At 44.1% G+C, this 19,094-nt stretch overlaps 1 protein-coding gene across 1 annotated transcript in view; it reads right to left on the reverse strand.

The window, feature by feature from the left end:
* Positions 1–7,347: 7,347 nt before the first annotated feature.
* LOC150005075 (ephrin type-B receptor 1-like) overlaps positions 7,348–19,094 on the reverse strand; it is an 82,756-nt gene continuing 71,009 nt past the window's right edge. The window contains exon 4 of the mRNA XM_090284939.1: positions 7,348–7,490. Coding sequence (XP_090141065.1) covers positions 7,348–7,490 — 143 coding nt within the window. The remainder of the gene's footprint in view (positions 7,491–19,094) is intronic.

The following is a 19,094-nucleotide window of genomic DNA, read 5'->3' on the forward strand; positions in this document are numbered from 1 at the left end:
CCTCCCATCTGGCAATCATCAAAACACTCTCCATATCCATGATTCTGTCTAAGTTCTTCTTGTTTGCTTAGTTTGTTTTTTAGATTCAATTGTTAATAAATTTATATTTATTACTATTTTATTGTTTTGATCTTCTTTTTCTTAAATAAGTCCCTTTAACATTTCATGTAATAATGGTTTGGTGATGATGAACCCCTTTAGTTTTTTCTTGTCTGGGTAGCTCTTTATCTGCCCTTTGTTTGTAAATGATACCTTTTATGGGAAGAACAATCTTTGCTGTAGGTCCCTGTTTTTCATGACTTTGGATATTTCTTGCCAATCCTTTCTAGCCTGCAAAGTTTCTTTTGAGAAATCAGCTGACAGTCTTATAAAAACTTCTTTGCAGGAAACTAACTTCTTTTCTCTTGCTGCTTTTAAGATTCTCCCTTTATCTTTAACCTTTGACATTTTAATTATGATGTGTCTTGGAGGGGGCCTCTTTGCAGCCACCTTGTTTGGGACTGTGTGCTTCTTGGACTTGCATGTCTAGTTCCTTCACCAAATTAGGCAAGTTTTCTTTCATTACTTTCTCAAATACATTTCCAATTACTTGCACTTTCTCTTCTCCTTCTGACACCCCTATGATGTGAATGTTGGACCTCTTGAAGTTGTCCCAGAGGCTGCTTATACTATCCTCATTTTTTTTTTTTGTATTCTTTTTTCTCCTTCTTGTTCTGATTGGTTGGGTTTTTTGTTTGTTTGTTTTGTTGGTTGGGTTTTTTTTTTTTTGCTTCCTCCGTTCCAAATCATTGATTTAATTCTCAGCTTCATCTGCTCTACTGTTGTTTCCCTATAAATTGTTCTTGATTTCAATTAGTGTATCCTTTGTTTCTGACTGGGTCTTTTCTATGCTGTTGAGGTCCTCACTAAGTTCTGTGAGCATCCTTATTACCAGTATTTTGAACTCTGCATCTTATAGTTTGCTTATCTCCATTTTGTCTAGCTCTTTTTCTGGAGTTTTGATCTGTTCTTTCATTTGGGCTGTTTCTTTGTCTCCTCATTTTGGTAGCCTCCCTGTGTTTGTTTCTATGGATTAGATAGAGCTGCTATGATTTTCCCCTCTCCAGTCTTGGTAGCATGGCCTAATGTAGTAGGTGTCCTATAGGGTCCAGTGGCACAGCCTCCCCTATCACCCAAGTTGGATACTCAAGGTGCACCATTTATTTGGGCTTAGTACACCCTCCTTTTGTAGTTGAGCCTTGGTCCCAGTCCAGTCAGCTGCAAGGGCTGGCTGTGACCACTGACCACCAACCTCCACCCTCCATGGAGGATCAGCTGTGCAGGGACAAGACAGTGGTGCTTCAATGTAGTCTCTAGCTGTCCACTGGGTGTGCAGGCTCTGGGGTTTCCTGGGTGGTGCAGGTAAGGTCAACCCCTACCTGTGTTCTTCCTGGGGCCACCCTGCATGAGCTGTAAAGGAATTTGAGATGGCTGGTACATGTACTAGGCTTGGAGATTCCCAGGCAAAGCCAAGCTATGGATCTATGCTGGCTGCTCTTAGTGCCATGCCTAGGGCCACTCAGCAAGTGGTACAGGGGCTGGGGGCTACTGAGGCTGGCTGTTGCTTGTTTGAAAGAATTTAGGAAGTTGTGAAGCAAGAGCCAAGACCAGCCATTCATATGGAAAAGTCACGGTTAACAGTTTGGGTGATCCCATAAGTTGGAAGGAATGGAGTTTCAAGGGATCTCTAGGGCAGAGCCAACAGTGTTAATAAGGTTTATGGAGTCTCAGATATCACACCTGTCTGGCAGTTCTGTGGCTTTGTAGGGGGAGGACTCAGAAAAGAGACAGTGGTCTCTGCTCACCTTTCTCTCTGGGAGAGAGCTGTCCCCCCAAATCCTGCTTTGATGCCAGACACTTCAGTTCCTCCCTGTATGCCACTGGTGCCTTTCAAGCTGCTACCCCCTGGTGCTAGAGCTCAGAGGGAGTGAGTCTGAGTAAGACCGTGTGTGGGTTCTTTAAGGGTAACTGCTTGGGACTCCAGAAGTTTCTTCCACTGACTCAATCCTTACTGGTTTTTTGCAGCCAGAAATTGTGGGGACTTATCTTCCTGGCACTGAAACCCTGGGCTGGGAGTCTAGGTGTGGTGCTGGTACTCTTCCCTCTAAGGTATCCCTCCTGAATTTTTATCCACCATATATGGATGTGGGACCAGCCTGTTCCACATCTCTGCCCCTCCTACCAGTCTGGATGGGTTTGGTTTCTTTAATTCCATAGTTGTCAGACTTCCATTCAACTTGATTTCTGACAGTTCTGAGTGACTGGGTATTCTATGATTTAGTTGCAATTTTGATGTGGTTGTGCAGTATTTACCTATGCTGCCATCTTGACCAGAACTCATTTCCATTAAAATTAGGAAGAAAATTAGCTTTTTACCTTTCACTAATGCTTTACACTTTTCTGGAAGATCAAACCATGGCATTAGAAAATGAAACAGAAATTAGAGCTATAACTATTAGAAAGGACAAAGAAATAATTGTTGCTTCAGACAGTATGTTTAGAGGCATAGATATTGCAAAGGAAACAACTGGAAAGCAATTTACAATTTGAAAAAAAGTTTCAAAAAGTAGACCATTATAAAGGGGGGGGGGGGGGGAAGAAGCAACTTTAATACCAGGAATAACCAGTTTTAAAAGTCTGCTCACAACAGCAATAAAAAAATATCAAAAACAATCAAAGACATCAGACTAGCCCCAAATTGTGGTATCAAAATGAAGAAAATTCAAAACACTACTAAAATATATAAAATAAGACAACAAAATAGGAAGGTGTGCTCCTGAATGGAAGACTAAACGCAATCAATTTCCAAAATAATATATAAATTTTAAACATGACCAGTGAAATTACCAGCAGTTGTTTGGTGGTAGGGAAAAGGCATTATTAAAGAAAAAGAAATGTGATCAAAAAGAAAAAGAAAAAGAAAAAAAACTAAGATCTTGTCATTAAATGAATGGGCTAGAGAACTAAGAAAGCCTATACATATAAGAATAAAGAAAGGTAACTTGTAAACCAGGCCATACCCTATTTTGTAACTGTTATAAAGCACAGTGCTAGTATAATCACTGAAAACAGGACACTAACAAAAGTCTTTGAATAGACCCAAGTACATTTAAGAAATTAAAAAATGACAAAGGAAACAGTACAAGTAAAAAGGGGTAGAAATGCACTAGGGCAACTGGTTACTGGAAAAAAAATAAAAGACTCCTATTACTATTTACTGAAATACATGATGGGTAGATTGAAGAGTTAAATGTAAAAATTAAAGCCATTTAAAATGGGACTATATTCATATATTACTTTGAGATTTAATTACTTTAATGTTTTAATGAACAGTTAAAAAACTAGCAAAAATATAGTTGTAAATATAAGTGAAGGACATTTTATGCATAAAAGCCCTGAGGAGAGACAGGCAGATCACAAAAGGAAAGCTCAAAGCATTCAGTACATAACAATTCAAAAATTCTATTAAAAATCATAAGCAAAATTAAATAGCAAGTTGAGGTACTGAGACATGCTACAACCTTGAAAACATTCTGGTAAGTGAAAGAAGCCAATTATAAAAACTATATATTGTATGACTTCATTTATAGGATATGTCTAGAATAGGCAAATGCATAGAGACAGAAATTAGATTAGTGGTTTCCAGAAGCCGGGGCAATAAGGACTGAGGTGAAATGGGGGAGTTACTGCCGATGACTCTGAGGTTTCTTTTTAGGATAATAAAAATTGATTGTGGTGATAGTTGCAAAACTCTGTGAATAGTCTAAAAACCACTGAATCTGTACAGTTTAATGGAGTGAACTGTATGTTATGTGAATTATTATCTCAATAAAGCTGTTATCAAAAATTTAATGGCAAATATGATTTCACTCATATGTGGAATCTAATGAACAAACTAAACCAACAAGCAAAATAGATACAGATTCATAGATAGAGAGCAGGGTGACAGTCTGGGGTAGGGAGGCTGGAGGGGTGGAGAAAATGAGAAAAAAAAAGAAAAAAAAAGAAAAAAAATATATATATATGAAAGAGAAAGAGGGAAGAAAGAGAGAAAGAACTCATGGACACAGATAATAGTGTGGTGATTGCCACGGGAGGGGGTGGGTGGAGATGTACGAGGGCATAGTGGGGATAAATAGTGATGGAAAAAAATAAAATAAAATAAAAATAAACAAATCATACAATACACGAATATTTTAAAATTTAATGGCAAATAACCAGCTGGGAGAAATATTTGTAACACATTTGGGCAAATATTAATAACCTTGATATATAAGGAACACTTGATAAGTAGAACACTGACACTCTACTGCAAAACTGGGCAAAATCTAAGAAATGACTAAGAAATGACTAATAGTGTTTATCGTATCCAGTTAGCAGAGATTTAAGAAGAAGGTGTCAGACAAGACAGTCTGATCTACTCTGGTCAAGCCTTCATCTGGGGACCTTGGGAATAAACATTGAGATCTGTGACTAAATACACACCCCTTTATTTCACATCTAGGAATCTGTCCCCAAGAAATAGGGACATAGTGCCTAAGGATCTGTTATATGTATGAGAATGTCCATAGCATCATTGTTTATGGATATTTATAATATGCACAAATTAGGATGAGCGTAAGTGCTCAAAAAGTGAAAAATGGTTACATAAATTATGAATCAGCCACAAGAATGAATATTATGCAGCCATTAAAAATGATGTTCTCAAATAAATGTAATGACAGGGAAAATGATCACAATGTAATATTCAATGGTTGAAGGATATAAAATTGCTCACAATATGTTCCCATACACACAAAATGCTAAAATGAAATACACCAAAGGATTGACAAAAATGATCTCTAGATGGTGGCATTCCGGGTGATTCCAATTTTTTTCTTTAAATTCCCCGTATCTTCTATGTTTTCTACAATAGGCATATTTAATTTCTGTAATTGTAAAATCAAAAAATTATTATTTTTGGAATGTTCTTCTACAGACAAGTCTTTGGCCAGAAGAGATGAATAACTGCAATGCAGTTCCTTTAAAAGCTGGTGTCTGCTTTGCACACATAGCCCCCTTTCCTTGCCCCAGAGGACTGGGTTGGAGGCAGTTTTAAAGCCCACCCACCTTCCCCAAGGCAGCCCTGCCCTGTTGGACCAGCCTGGTTATTAAAGTTTGTGCCGGCTGCTATAGCAAAACACCAACACTGGATGGCTTATAAACAACAGAAATTTATTTCTCACTGTTCTGTATAAGAAAAGTCTGATGTCAGGGGGCCAGCATGGTCCGGGAAGGCCCTTTTCTGGACTGCAAACTTCTCATTGTGTCCACACATGACATGACCCAAGGGGCATGGGAGCTCCCTGGACCCTACCTTCTAAGCACACTAATCCCATTTGTGACGGCTCTGCCCTCCTGACTGAATCACTTCCCAAAGGCCCACCCTCTAATGTCATCACCTTAAGGAACAGGATTTCAACATACACATTTTGGGGGTCACAAGTACTTAGACCACAGCACTAAGGGCACTCCACCCCTGTCCTCCAGCTCATTTAGGCTTCTTTCTCTGTGGGGCTGAGTCTCTCAAAGATTAAGCTGACAACATCGGTAAGTCTGAAAGTCTTTTTGTCCAAAGTGGTATTTATTCTATCAAGGAACACATTAAAGTCTAAAGAACTTTTAGAATCCAAGGCAAAGAATGTCTCATGATTAAAGAAAATGTTATATAGATCTACTCATAGTAACAGGGAATGATAATTACCAGAGGCCGGGGCATGGAGAACATGGGGAGAAAAAAGTAGAATCGTGGTTACCAAGAGCTCGGGGAGGGAGTTATGGGGAGTTATACTCTACTGGGTATAGAGTTTCTGTTTTGCAAGATAAAGTGTTCTAGGGGTGGAGGGTGGTTGTACAACAATGTGCATGTACTTAGTACCATTGCACTGTGCACTTAAAAAGTGGTTAAGATAGTTATGTGTATTTTATCACAAAAAAAAATAAAAATAAAAACAAACATCTAACAGTGGAATTTCAGGCCTCTGGGAGAGGTGGAAGGAGTCCCACTCAGCCCCCAAGCCCACTGCTGTGGGTCAGCCCCCTCCCATGCTGGAGCTGAGGGTTGGGGCATAGGGCACACAATATGGGACCTCTAGGTATTCTGCAGCACTACATGCAGAGTTCTGCATCACAGCCTGTGATGGTGACACCTTGGTAGAAAGGCAAGATCACTCTGAACATACAGGTGTTCTGGCCCCTATGCCTCAGTCTTTCCAAAGTAGAGCTCCAGCCTGAAATTTCCATCTCTCAGTCCCTACTAGCTGGTAAGGTTCACTCCTGTCCAGTGTTGAGGAGGAAACAAGATATTCACTTAAAGCCCATGTACCATCCTTGTCACACAGTATGACTCAGAAAGTGTTAGGATATTGGTCTACAAAGGATATAAGCTCTGGATTTATTCAGCAGCTACTAGGCTAGCTGATTGAGATGCTCTTCATGTCCTGTGCAGCTAGCAGACCAGCAGGTCATAGGAAAGAATGAATCAGGTATAACCATGACACAGGGCAGAGAGGTTTCAAGAATATGCTAAGGGGAGGAAGGCAACAACCTGATCATTGAAGAAGGGAGGAAGACCATTACAGAAGGAACTCACAGCATCCATAAGGTGCCCTTGGAAGGTGGAGTGTCAGATAAGCTGTGTAGACTATGCCCCTCAGAAAGGTTCCCTAGGATGTGGTCCTTGCTCAGAACACCCACCCTAGTAGCTAAAAGGCCTTGCTGGCCACTCTCGAGCACTGTCTTCCAGAGGATCTTCATCTCCATGGGTCTAAGTTGGGCAAAGTGTGGGAAGGATGGGGGTAACTGCTGCTCACTTCCAAGGGCAAGTGCCCCTCACAAAGCCCACCCACCTGTCCTGGCCCACTATTCAGAAGGCCTATACCTCAATGCTCTCCTCCCTTCCTTGCCCTCCCTCCAGGTTCCCCTCACATTCCAGACACACAGATGCACCTCACAAAGACGGCAGTGGGATGACTTTACTGTGTCTGAATGCATAAGGGTCCCTCCTGTTGCCATTCAGGTATTTATTCATTTAACCAAAACATATTGAGTGGCCACAGTAGGCCAGGCCTTGTGGTGGAATGCCACAATAAAAGACATAGTCCTTGACCTCAATGTATTCGGCCTTTAGCAGATGAGAGAGCAAAAGAAAGGCCCAGCACTGAGGCCCCTAAGCACGGGCAGGGACGGTCACTTGTGCAGGGAGGTGAGAGTGGAAGGCTGCAAACTGAGAGTGGGTGGTGGTGCGTGCAGCAGCGGCACGGAGGCCCTCTAGATGCCCCTGCCTCCCAAGTGCTGTGGCAGCTGCCGGAAGCTGACAATGGTCTGCACAGGTGCCCGGGACACCTGAGCATTTAGCTGCAGCCACACAAAGCCCACATTTGGCTTCCCTGTCAATTCCACCTCATAGGCACCTGAATTTAAGATTCATCAGAGGGCTCTGGCTGCTGGGAAATAATGATTTATTCTCTGTTTCACTCACACACGCACTATTTGCACTGCTTTGTTCTCGGTTTCCTACACATTTAATTACCTCAGGATAAATCTGATTTCCCCTCTTGGAAAAACCTCTCTTTTGTTTTCTTTTAATTTCCATTTCTTTCACGTTACATTTGACAAAGTTGGGAGAGACAACTAAGACGGATGCGCACGGAGGGTGGGAGAAGCAGGAAGCCAGTGTGGCCGCGCAGGCAGCGCCCGCATGATGCAGGGCACCCAGCTCCCCGACCGGAGCAACAAATTACAAGTGCCTGTACTTATATTTAATTCAATAACAAATACTCACACAAAAATAACTAATTTTTATTCTGGGAGGGTAATGCCTAATTTAAACAATCTTTCCTGGCCTGCCTGAAGAAAAAGTCTGCCAATTCTGCCTCCTCCATCTCCTCTACCTCCTCCTCTAGCTCGAGGCCTCAGAGACGAGGGACAAGAGTCATCAATAACTAAAGCCCAGGCCAGTGGGGAGAATTGTCTGGAAATCTCTGGAGTCAAAATATGCTCCTGGCCAAAGTCCTGAGAAATAAACATAACAAATACTTTTAAGGGAAAGACATCCAATGAATGGGATGGAAGCCCTGCTTATCTAGTGAAATTCCAATTCTGACCTTGAAAGAAGATGGGGGGGCAGGAAAGCTATTGATTTCCCTGGCAAGTGGGAGGAGCCTGAGCCCCAGGAGGGAGGCTGCTGCCAGGATTTTGGGGCCTGGGTCTGAGTGAGGGGGCATTGTCTTGCCTGGCTTGTTGGGCCCTGGGCAGGACAGGACTCTGGCTTTGGTCCTGTCTGTCACTCATGTGCTGAATAGCCACGGGAGGAACAAGATGCCCTCTAGCCTCAGTCCCCTCACAGACTCCCCTTCTATTCTGACTGCACTGCACCCAGCTCTCCAGATACACTGGCCATGATGGGGTTGTCATGGTTATTACATTATTTCACTTAATTCAGATCATTTGTTCCTCTCTGCCAGACTCTCCAAAGGCTTCCTTCATACTTAGAAGGGGGATACACTTCATCTCCAGTTTGTGTCTCTGCAAAGGCTGTTTTATCAGCAAATGGTGAGCCAGGAGAACATCTGAAACCACCAAACCCACTGACTCAGCTCCTTGGGTGAAAAAAGCCACATGTATCCATCATGCCATGTGCTATATGTGCATAGCTGTGCTTTATTAGAAAGCAGGGACTATTGGCTAGAAGTACTTCAGGATGTCCCAAACCTCTCTTCTTCAGTAAACTTTCAAGCCATGACATCATGGTAGATGTGGCAATTGACCATCTCAGAGTAAAGGAGCACCTGGCCCTTGCCTACTTCTCAGACTTCTTCTCAAGGGCATTCCTCTTCACTCTATATTAGAACCCCACACTGCTGGTCCTTGACCTTGACAAGATCTTCTGACCTCAGGGCCTTTGTACTTGTTGGGTTCTCTGCCTGGATTACTCTTCCCACATACTGATGCATGACTGGCTTCTCATTTTTCTGCCCTCAGCCCTCTAAAGCATCCCCAGTCCCAGGCCCTTTCTCTCCCATCTTCCTTTCCAGCCCTTGTCCCAAGCTGAAATCCTTTTGACCTGTTGCTGAGCCTCATACCCCCACCAGAGAAGGGGTGTGCTACAGGGCGATGAGGCTGAGACTAAAAGGGCCTGTTCCCCCTGCTCTTTTCTCCAGGGATATGGCCAAAGGGCAGATCCTAAAAGCAAACAAACAAATAAGAAATGCTTATGTGATTCTTGTGGTAGACATATATTAAGACATATATTAGGCCTGAGAGTGCAGCCCTACTCCTAGGCCCTCAATTTGGCCACAGAAATACCAGCCAAGCCCAATGCCTCACCTTTTTTTGGTTTCCTCTTGATGGGTTATCCCATGAGAAAAGGACCTCAGAACAGCGCTTCTTAACTCTGGCAGCTCATGGGAATCACTTGAGAAGATTCTTAAACTACTACTGTCCACACTCGTGATGGCCGATTCAGACAGCATGGCAGAGGAAGAGGGGGGCTGGCATCAGTGTTTGTTGGAAAGCTCCCCAGACTCTACTCAAGTTCTCCAGGTTAAGAAACCCTGGGTCAGTGCTTTATGCATGTATGCTACCTTTTCATTGGGAAAGGTCCCTGCCGGGTCTCAGGGGAATGCCAAAGGCCGCTGGGTCAGTGTGAGCAGCCAAGGGGTCTAAGGCTCCAGCTGGTGGGCACTAGGATGCGCAGGGACTTTAGGAATGGAGACACAAGCACTGGACGGTGGCAAGAACAGCACAGAGGCTGGAAGGAGGGAGATACAGCCCTGCGCACAAAGGGACACAGTCAGGCTCTGGGTCAAAACGGGATGGCCACACAAAGGAGAAGTCAGGAACAGAGTCTGTGTGCCACTTGGGGGGGTCCTAACAGTCCACACACATTTGCAATCATTTATTTGTAAAGGTTTTGTTTGCAGGACCTGGCAGCCCAATGTCCTTTTTACCCTAAAGACAAGGAGTAAATCTGTGATTGGCTGTGACCAGCAATTCTCTCCCTCTTGAGGTCTATTAAATAAGAAGAAAAGAAAAGAAAACCAGAAAGCAAAAACTAAAAGAAATAGCTATAACAGCCCATGAAAGAGTTCCTCCATGAAAGCTGGGCTCTAGGTGAGTTCCCATTGTTGACCGCCTGGGCCTTGCTCTCCACTCCATAAAGACCTGCTGGGTGCCCGCTCTGTGAATGACAGGCACATGCTCCCACCAGACAGGTGGCTATCTGGAACAGTAATCTGGAAGTTGGACAGGCATGTCCCCTCCACCAGGGCACGAGTTCCATGAAGGCACATGTTTTCTAGTGTGCAGCACAGTGCCTGCCACCAGCACACACTCAACAGCCATTTAGTGGGTTATGAATGGGCATGTCTCAGTCTACTCAATGGGTATAGTCTTCCTGCTAGAAGCAACCTGCCCCTAAGAAACTACCAGCTAACTCAAAACTCAGCACCTTTCTTGTATGAGTGAGGAGCCCTGGCCACAAACAACAGAAATGGATGGTGATTAAATGAAAACAAACAAACCAAACAGAAGAGGAAGGCTGCCTTTTGGAAAGCTATGGGGCAGTGTTCAGAACCACTGGGGCAGGAGGCAAGGTGGGCAGGGCCCCAGAGCCTGAGCTGTATCTCAGGGAGGCTCTGGACATGGCTAGCCATTCCCAAAGGCCCCTCTGCCCTGCCTGTCCTCCAAGCACAGGATGCAGATGTGGTGAAATATCCCAGCTCTCTCAGATCTTTAAGTTGATCCCTCAAAAGTCAAAGCTTCTGTCAGGAGCATCTAGATAGCCAGGCTGAGGTTGGATACCCATGCCCTCATTTCCCGGAGGTGGGCAGAAGCACCACCAGGCCCTTCAGTTCTCCTGGCACTCTCCAGGTGGACACCCTCTCCCCACACTTCAAGCAGAAAAAAGTGTTCAGATCCTGGGTAGTGCCCCCATTCTACCACCAGGCATACATCCACTACAACACAGAATCCCATTTTCATCTTCCAGAATGGCTTTATTCCGTCAGACTTTTTTAAAGTCGCTGAATCTAAGTAGGAAGTGCTCCTGCTTGATGTGTAATTGAGTCGGTTTTATAAGCCAGTGTTTACAATGTGCTAAATCTACAGCCAAGAGGAAATACTCCTGCAGCTGTGACTTTTAGCCTCTGGTTACCAAGGGAGGCTGGGGACTCTGTTTTGGGGTAGATGTTTGTAAATATACGCACCCTTAGAGAGATAGGTTGTTTCCAGATGTGGGCTGGGTGTGAGGGAGGGGTGTTGCAATCTTGGCTGGAGGCAGGGGCCTGGACAAGATGACTGTTCTTTCCTGGTAGAGCTTAGCCCCCTCCATGATTCTCAGTCCAATGGCTGACACCTCCTCCTTTTCCCCTCCTGCTCTTCCCCAGAGTCTGTCTAGTCTGCCGCCAGCTCTCCCAGATGTGTCCTCTGCCATAGGAACGCTGAGGTATGCAGTGGTGATCCAGTGTCGGGCTGCTGCCCTCCAGTGCCTGCAATCTGCTCATCTCCCACCCCCGACAGGCAGGCACTGCGTCCACAGCTGTCCCGATAAGAAAGCAAGCATCGCTGGGTGGGCACCACAGGGACAGAGCACACGTGAGCTTGCAAACGCATGAGTCTGCATCAGGCCAAACCTCCGTGTCTTCCTCAGTCCCCTGATATCTGTTACTAAGGTCTGAGGCAGTGGGGTGCCCATTGTCTATTTCATGCCTTTAGATAAAAACAAGGTGGATCAGTGATTCCCACTTCTGAGCTCTCAACTTTTCTTCCTCACACGTGGAGATGACCCCCTTCTTCTTTGGCACAATCCTAAAGGGGTAAAGGTGAGGACAATTTTGGAGATTGCAGAGCCTTTTCCCTCTGAGATGGTCAAGTGCCTCATCTATGATGCTGTTATGGCTTCAGACTGTACTGAAGAAAGGAGGTTTGGGTCATCATGAAGTACTTCCAGACAACAGTCTCTGTTTTCTATAAAGCATAGCGAGGCAAATACAGCCCATGTCATAATGGGTGCACGTGGCTTTCATTCAGGGAGCTGGGTCAGAGGGTTCAGTGGTTTTAGACTTTCTCCTGGTTTACAACAACCTTTGCAGAAAAACAAGCCGAGAGGCTTGGACTGCAGTTTATGGACTGCAGTTTATGTCCCCACTCCACCCCGCCACCAGAGGAAGTCAGGTTTGGGGAGCCTCCCAGGACTGACCTACAGCTGCAGGAGCTGAGATGTTGGCGACAGAGTGCCAGGCACCTGTTAGTCATGTGTGTCCCCATTAACCATCTTGATTGGGGAGAAGGGAGAAGAAATAAGCCAATAGAATGTGTACCAAGTTGAGCCACATCCTGGCCTCCATCAAGACAGAAAGGTAGAAGAAAGTCACGCTGTTTCTGAGACCCTCTATCTCCTCCCACGAATCTCTAACCAAATGCACAAAGGACAAAGGACATTTCTTACAGGAAGAGAAAAAAGATCAAGTTCATTAAAATAAAGAAACAGCTATGGCTACAAGCCACATGCTAGAAAATGCAGCGGCACTTAGAAGAATATTGAAGGCTGACACAAACCTCCTCAGACCTGGGCCAGATCTAGATTTCCCTAAAGGCAAATATTACATCCTGTTCAGCCCCCCAGGGACACGAGAGTCAAGAGGTGCAGAAGGAGGTGTGAGAACGTATGGACCAACTCAGAGGCTAGTCTTCACTCCACTTCTGCCTCTGCCTCATCCCACTCCCATCTGCAGAGCCCTCGGGGCAAGGGATCCTGGCTGAGAGAACCTTCCAGAAGAGAGTGTGGAAGAGGCAGGGAAACAGCCTCAGGGGATGACAGCCCACAGCACCTGCCACAAAAGGGGGCACCCTGTGCACACACCATACATGCTGCAGTAGTGCTCTATGGAAGAGACCCCAGAGGTGGACCACAAACTGTACAGAGCACATAGGAGAAAGGTTTCCTGAATGGAAGGCTTGAGCCTGCCACTTCAGAATGTTCAAATGCATCAAGTCAAGACACATCCTGGTGAATCACTAAGACTCAGGGATAAGGAAACAATACTCTGGACATCCAGGTGGGAAAAAGCAAATCACTTAAAAAAGGTGAAAATCAGGCTCACCCTAACCTGGCCATAGCAATGTTCGGTACCAGGAGAATATCCACAATTCTAAGCAAAGGAATGTATGTAACTATATATTTTAAACCCAGGGGCATTGCTCCCTACCCTATGCACACAGACAAGAAAATCTGGGCATTCTCAAGAATGCCACATGCAGTGGTGCAGTAGCACCACTGAGCTATGGGAGGATGGAATCGGGAAAACCAGGAAATAAACAAAATAGCTTAAAACTTCTCCATCAAGTGTGGTTCTTGCAGCCGCTGCACCGAGACCATAAGGAAACCTGTTAAAAAAACAAACCCCTGGGCCCCACCTCAGACCTGCTGCACCAGAATCTGCATTTTAACCAAACATCCAAGGAATTCATCTGCACTTTAAGGTTTGAGAATCACTGCCCTGGAATAAAGCAGTCCCAGTGGAAGGACAGGCAGGTGATTGGGGAGAAGCAAGGTGAAGCCCCTGGGCATGGCAGCACCGAACAGAATGCGGAATGCAAAGGTTACAAACCTCATCAGTGTAAAAACAGTAGCATAAGAAATCCAGACTTGGAGGGAGGGGGAGAGGTGGCAGGACATCAATAGACACCATGAAATTTTAAAACTGGGAATAAATCTCATCTTCCCCCTACTGAAGAAATAAGTTTATAGAAAATTCTTTCAGAAACTGAAGGAACTTATAATGGAGAAAAATATTTCTGAACTTCAGTAATTTTCACAGTTCATTTTAATTTTTTTGTCTATTAGATTCAAATCAAACTAAACATATTGCTTTTAATTTTAAAATATGTACAGTAAGAGTCTATTTTTGTAAAAGTGCTTCAATTTACCTAATTAGCTATCTTTCTATCAGTGAGAGAAAAAGAGCTATGATAGTTACCAAATGTTAATGATTTCTCCATGGCGGAATTTGAAGTAATTTTTTTCTTGGTGTTTTTGTACATTACTTGATTTTAAAAAAATAATGAGATTGTATCATTTTCACAAAAGAGATTTTTTAAAAGCATAATCAGAAAGGTCTGTTCTAAATAACAGATTTGAATGATGTTCTAATTAGTGCTTAAATTTTATAAATCTCAAGGAAAAATAATTGCAATGAGGTTAAAAGAAGTCAAACTGAGAGATAAGCTGGTTAAAAACTTAACTGTTTTAGACCCACAAAACACTTTTTCATTATAAGAGTGTTAGTAAGACCTTGCAATATTTTCCCCTAAGAAGTTTCTCTGGTAATTTGCTGACTCTGACTCTCTCCAGGGCTCTGATCCCCTGCCACACTCCCCACCCTAGTCCAGTGCCTACGGCCCTGGGGGTGGCACATCCTCCGTGAAGCCACCCCTGACTGAGCTCACCAAGGCCCCCCTCTGCTTCTCTGTTCTCTGCAGCTCTCTGCACCTGGAACAGCAACGCACAGAAGAGCCAAAGGTTGCATTACCTTAGCTGCACAATATAACACCCCAAGCTTTAAAAAATGACTCTTTAAGCCACACCCCAGACCACTGGTTCTCAAATTTTGATGGTTATCAGAATCACCCTGGGAAAACTTGGTAAAAGTGCCACAGCTCAGACACTGTCCTCCTCCCAGCACCTTGGGGAGCCTGTGTGCTTTAGCATCTCTCCAGATGATCCTAGTCCCCACCAAAGCGGGAGGACCGAGTCAGACTGCAGGAGGGCCAGGGCACGGGCAAACATCCTGCAGCACAGCTGAGTACCACAGCCCTCACGTCTGCTCCTGGATCTAATGAAGGATGTGGGTTTGTGCAGATCTTCTCCCCCCCCCCCCAGGGCTCTGTGATTTCGCAACAGAGAATGGAAGATAGGTAAGTCCATGTCCTTGTTGACCACACCTGTCCAGTGAAGGGCCTGTCCCCATTGACTGCATTTACGTACCTTGCTGACACCCGGAGAGGTGACTTATGTTTCCCAATCTCAAGACACACTGAACTTCTGCCTAAGGAAATAACTACACTGAAGCTGCCTTTTAGATCAGCCTCAGCTTTACACAAATGAAGCAACTGGAGACCAAGGTATCAGATGCTGACAAAGCTCTCCTTCTCCTGCTGGCCCCATGGCACTCCCACCCAGCCAGAAAATGCCACCATGTATCTGGAGCATGAGGAGTCACCTTTTGAGATCAATTATATAAGACCTCCTCATCGCAGTCACTTCGCCTCTCCCACTTTGCTGAGAGAAGATTCCACAAGGGACTGCTGGCTCTGGAGATATTGCCCTGAAGTCTGGAGTGTTAGAGGTCCTCTTTCTAGATACTGAATATGCCTATGCATTCTTTGACATTCATTCAATAATATGATGAAGGCTGACCTTCCCAAGGCCACAGAGTGAAGTGGTTGAGAGCAGACACTCTAGAGCCAATCTCGTAGACTTGAACACTAGAGGAATGACTCACGATAAATTATTAATCCTTCCTCTGTGCCTCAGTATCCTCATATCTAAAATGGGGATAATAATTATGCCTGCCCCATAGGATGCATGAGAATAAATGAGTTCACTTATGTGAGTATGCATAGGATAGTGTCTGGCACATAGACAGCACTATGTATGTATATGTTTGCTATTATTTTTCTCGAATTGTACCTATGAGTCGGAATACAATTGGCCTTTTCTACCCTTTAGTTCCATGTACCAAGCCAATGCTTTGCCTGAGTGCACACCATCTACTTCTTTCTTGATAGTTAGAACTCAGGAACTAATAGCAGCTTTTTAGTTTTACCCTCCACCTCTTCACACAGTCCCAGTCATCCTGACTTCAGCAGAGTGTCTGAGCCCCTCATGGCTTTGCCATGGACCTTAGCCATCTCATTAGTAATAATTCTGCTGAATAATTGTATCCCGTCAGCCTTGAGAAATGGGATATCATCACCTACTGCTGCCCTTAGTCCTGACCTAATCAACACTTTCTCCATAAAGTGAAGGAAAAATGTGTAACTGAATGTATAGCAAATCAAGAAATGACAGAAAGCTGGAAGAAATGGCTAAATTGCTGGGGAGTGAATTAAGATTCACTCAGATTGCTCATGGGGGGTTTGGGATTCTGGACTGAAGCCAAGAGAAGGTGATCTTTAGACAGGACAAGTGTACATTATAAATCAAGGAGCCTGGGCTGTGAAGCACACTATGTGAAGAAGACCTAGGCATGACAAGCGACAACACGCTTCCTACACTGATGCAGGGCAGGGCTGCATGTGATGAATTCAAGGGGTCCCGTCCAAAGGATTCTGTCCTTCTATGGAAGCCATAGGGTTGTAAAAACATTAGTGAAGAAAGTTTGCAGATAATTCATTTATTGATGGATCCACTCACCATCATTTATTTCATTTATCTTTGCAAGTAACTGGCTGCTAAAAGAACTACATTCACTTCATTTGACAGAGCATAACCTTTCTAACCATCAGGAAGGCTGAGCTTCCAGTCACTAGCTGTGTACAGAGGCTCTCAAGCCTGAGTAGGGAGCATATCTAGGACTCCTACTGCCTTAGGAGTCCTCTTCCAAGGTGCCATTCCATTGTTCTATGAATCACATGGTAAAGTTGAAGCAACAAGTAGAGGGAGACAGCAGAAGAGGTAAACTGGGTCAGAAATCCTTCTTTCAAACCCAAGCCAGCCAGCCCTCCCTTGTGCCTCCAGGCTGCTCTTGATCTATTTCTGTCTTGACCTAGGACCAAGGTGACCTCTGATGTCTGGAGTCTCTGACACTGGCACACACATGGCATAAACCCCTAGGAGAAATGCAAATTCAGTCTGCAAGAGGCACCGTATTTCAGCTGTTAGGGTGGCAAAGATTAAAATGTTTGATATCACACTGTGGTTGGCATCAAATCAACCTCATATCTTATGGGTCATATGTGCATTACTTAGCACAATCTTTTGAAACAAAATTTGGCATCATATATCAAAATTTTAAATGCACATACTTTTGCACTCTGTAACCCCATTTCTGGGACTCTATCATGCAGACATCCTTGCATTCCTCCAGAGCTCTCTATGGTACAAGGATGTTCACCGCAGCATCCTTTTTTTATTAAGGCTTCAACAGCAAATTCCTATCTTTCCATTGTTATTTTTTTTCTTATATTAAAATACATGTAACATGATAATTATTGCTTTAAATATTTGCAAGCACATAATTTAGTGATATGAAATGCACTCACAACATTGCCTAACCATCACCACTATCTATACCCAAAATATTTTCATCATCCCCAGCATAAAACTCTGTACCCGTTAAATAATAATGGCCCAGTCCTCTTTCCCCCTTATGCCTAGTATCCTCTGTTCTATTTTTGTCTGTATGAATCTGCCTAATATAAGTATCTCATACAGATGGAAACATAAATACTTGTCCTTCTGTGACTGGCTTCTATCACTTAGCAATGTTTTCACGGCCCATTCATATTGCAGTATGAATCAACATTTCATCCCTTTCTATAGCTGAATAATATTCTATTGTATGTACATACCACATTTTGTTTATGCTTTCACCTCCTGATGGACACTTGGGGTGTTTCTGTCTTTTGGCTATTGTGGATAATGCTGCTGTAAACATTTTTGTTCTAACTCCTGTTTGAGCTCCTGCTTTCAATTCTTTTGTGCAGTATTCCTTTTTTTTTTTATCCTTACCTGAGGATATGTTTATTGATTTTTGAAAGAGAGGAGGGGAAAGAGAGAGAGAGAAACATCAATCTGTTGCCTCCCATATGTGCCCTGATTGGGGATCAAAACTGCAGCCTAGGTATGTGCCCTGTCCAGGTATTGAACCTGCAACAGTTTGGTGTACAGGATAGCACTCCAACCAATTGTGCTACAAGGCCAGGGCTGCATTATTCTTTTTAATGGCAAAAATATTGGAGACAACCAAAAATACTATTAATAGGGGATTAGTTAAATAAGTTACTGTACATCTACACATTAGAATACTACGCAATCCTATAGAGCAAGGCAGGTTTATGAGTCTTAGTATGGAACGATCTATAAGATATTTATTGTGTAAACAAACCAGAAGGAGGAGTAGCAGCAGAGCACAGAGGAGTGTGGAGGCAGGAGGGCTACAGGTAAGCCTGGGGCACAGACTGTCAGGAAGGCTCCACAGGAGCCAGTGCGATCAGATCAGCATAGGGAGGGGCCCAGGGTCAGCCCTGAGGGAAGACCTACTCTTCACTGTATGCCCTTTGTACAGTTGGAAAAATTTTAATGAACATAATGTTTTGCCTTCTAAAAATTAATCGATATGTTTTTTAATTGGCATGTGATTGCTTAAAGATCCTGAGTTTGGTCATGGGTCCAGCAGCAAATGGGGATGCAGAGCAGCCCACGGAAATAGAAGCAAAGGAAAAATGAAACAAACAAAAGTCTGACATTTATCCTTCAAGCCCACAAATATCACCACGGCTGCCCCTGTCTTCAAACACTGAGCTCACTGTCAAAAGCTTCCCCGATGTCTTGTAGCCTCTTAATTCCAAATACCCTGTTTCTTCTTTTCTTCCCCTCCCCCTAGAAAAGTAATTTAGAGAGCTGCAAGGTGATGGGTGTGGACTCACCCTGCCTGGTTGCTCATGCCTCGGACTCCTGGGAAGGGAGGTCGGGAGGGAGGCTTCAACACCACAGGCTATCCTGCTCTGAGGAGGCTCACGCTCCCTCGGGGGAGGCCTCTGTGGTCCTCTTCCAGGCCAGAGATGTTGAAGAGGTACCTGCTCACAGCCAGCGGAACAGACCTCATGGGATGATAATCAAATCATATTTGAAAATGAGATGAGGAGGGGAGTCAGAACAAAAGCCCAAGAAAAGGAAAATAAGGTGGAAGTTGCAGAAATTGGTGCTCTGTATTCTAAGGGCTTCCTGGCTCCTAGCAGGGTTTGAGATTAGTGTTGATAATAGCTTCACCATAGGACCACAGAAAAATCAA

This window comes from Furipterus horrens, unplaced genomic scaffold (assembly GCF_987537825.1).
Source record: "Furipterus horrens unplaced genomic scaffold, mFurHor1.1.pri manual_scaffold_7, whole genome shotgun sequence".
Classification (NCBI taxonomy): Eukaryota; Metazoa; Chordata; class Mammalia; order Chiroptera; family Furipteridae; genus Furipterus; species Furipterus horrens.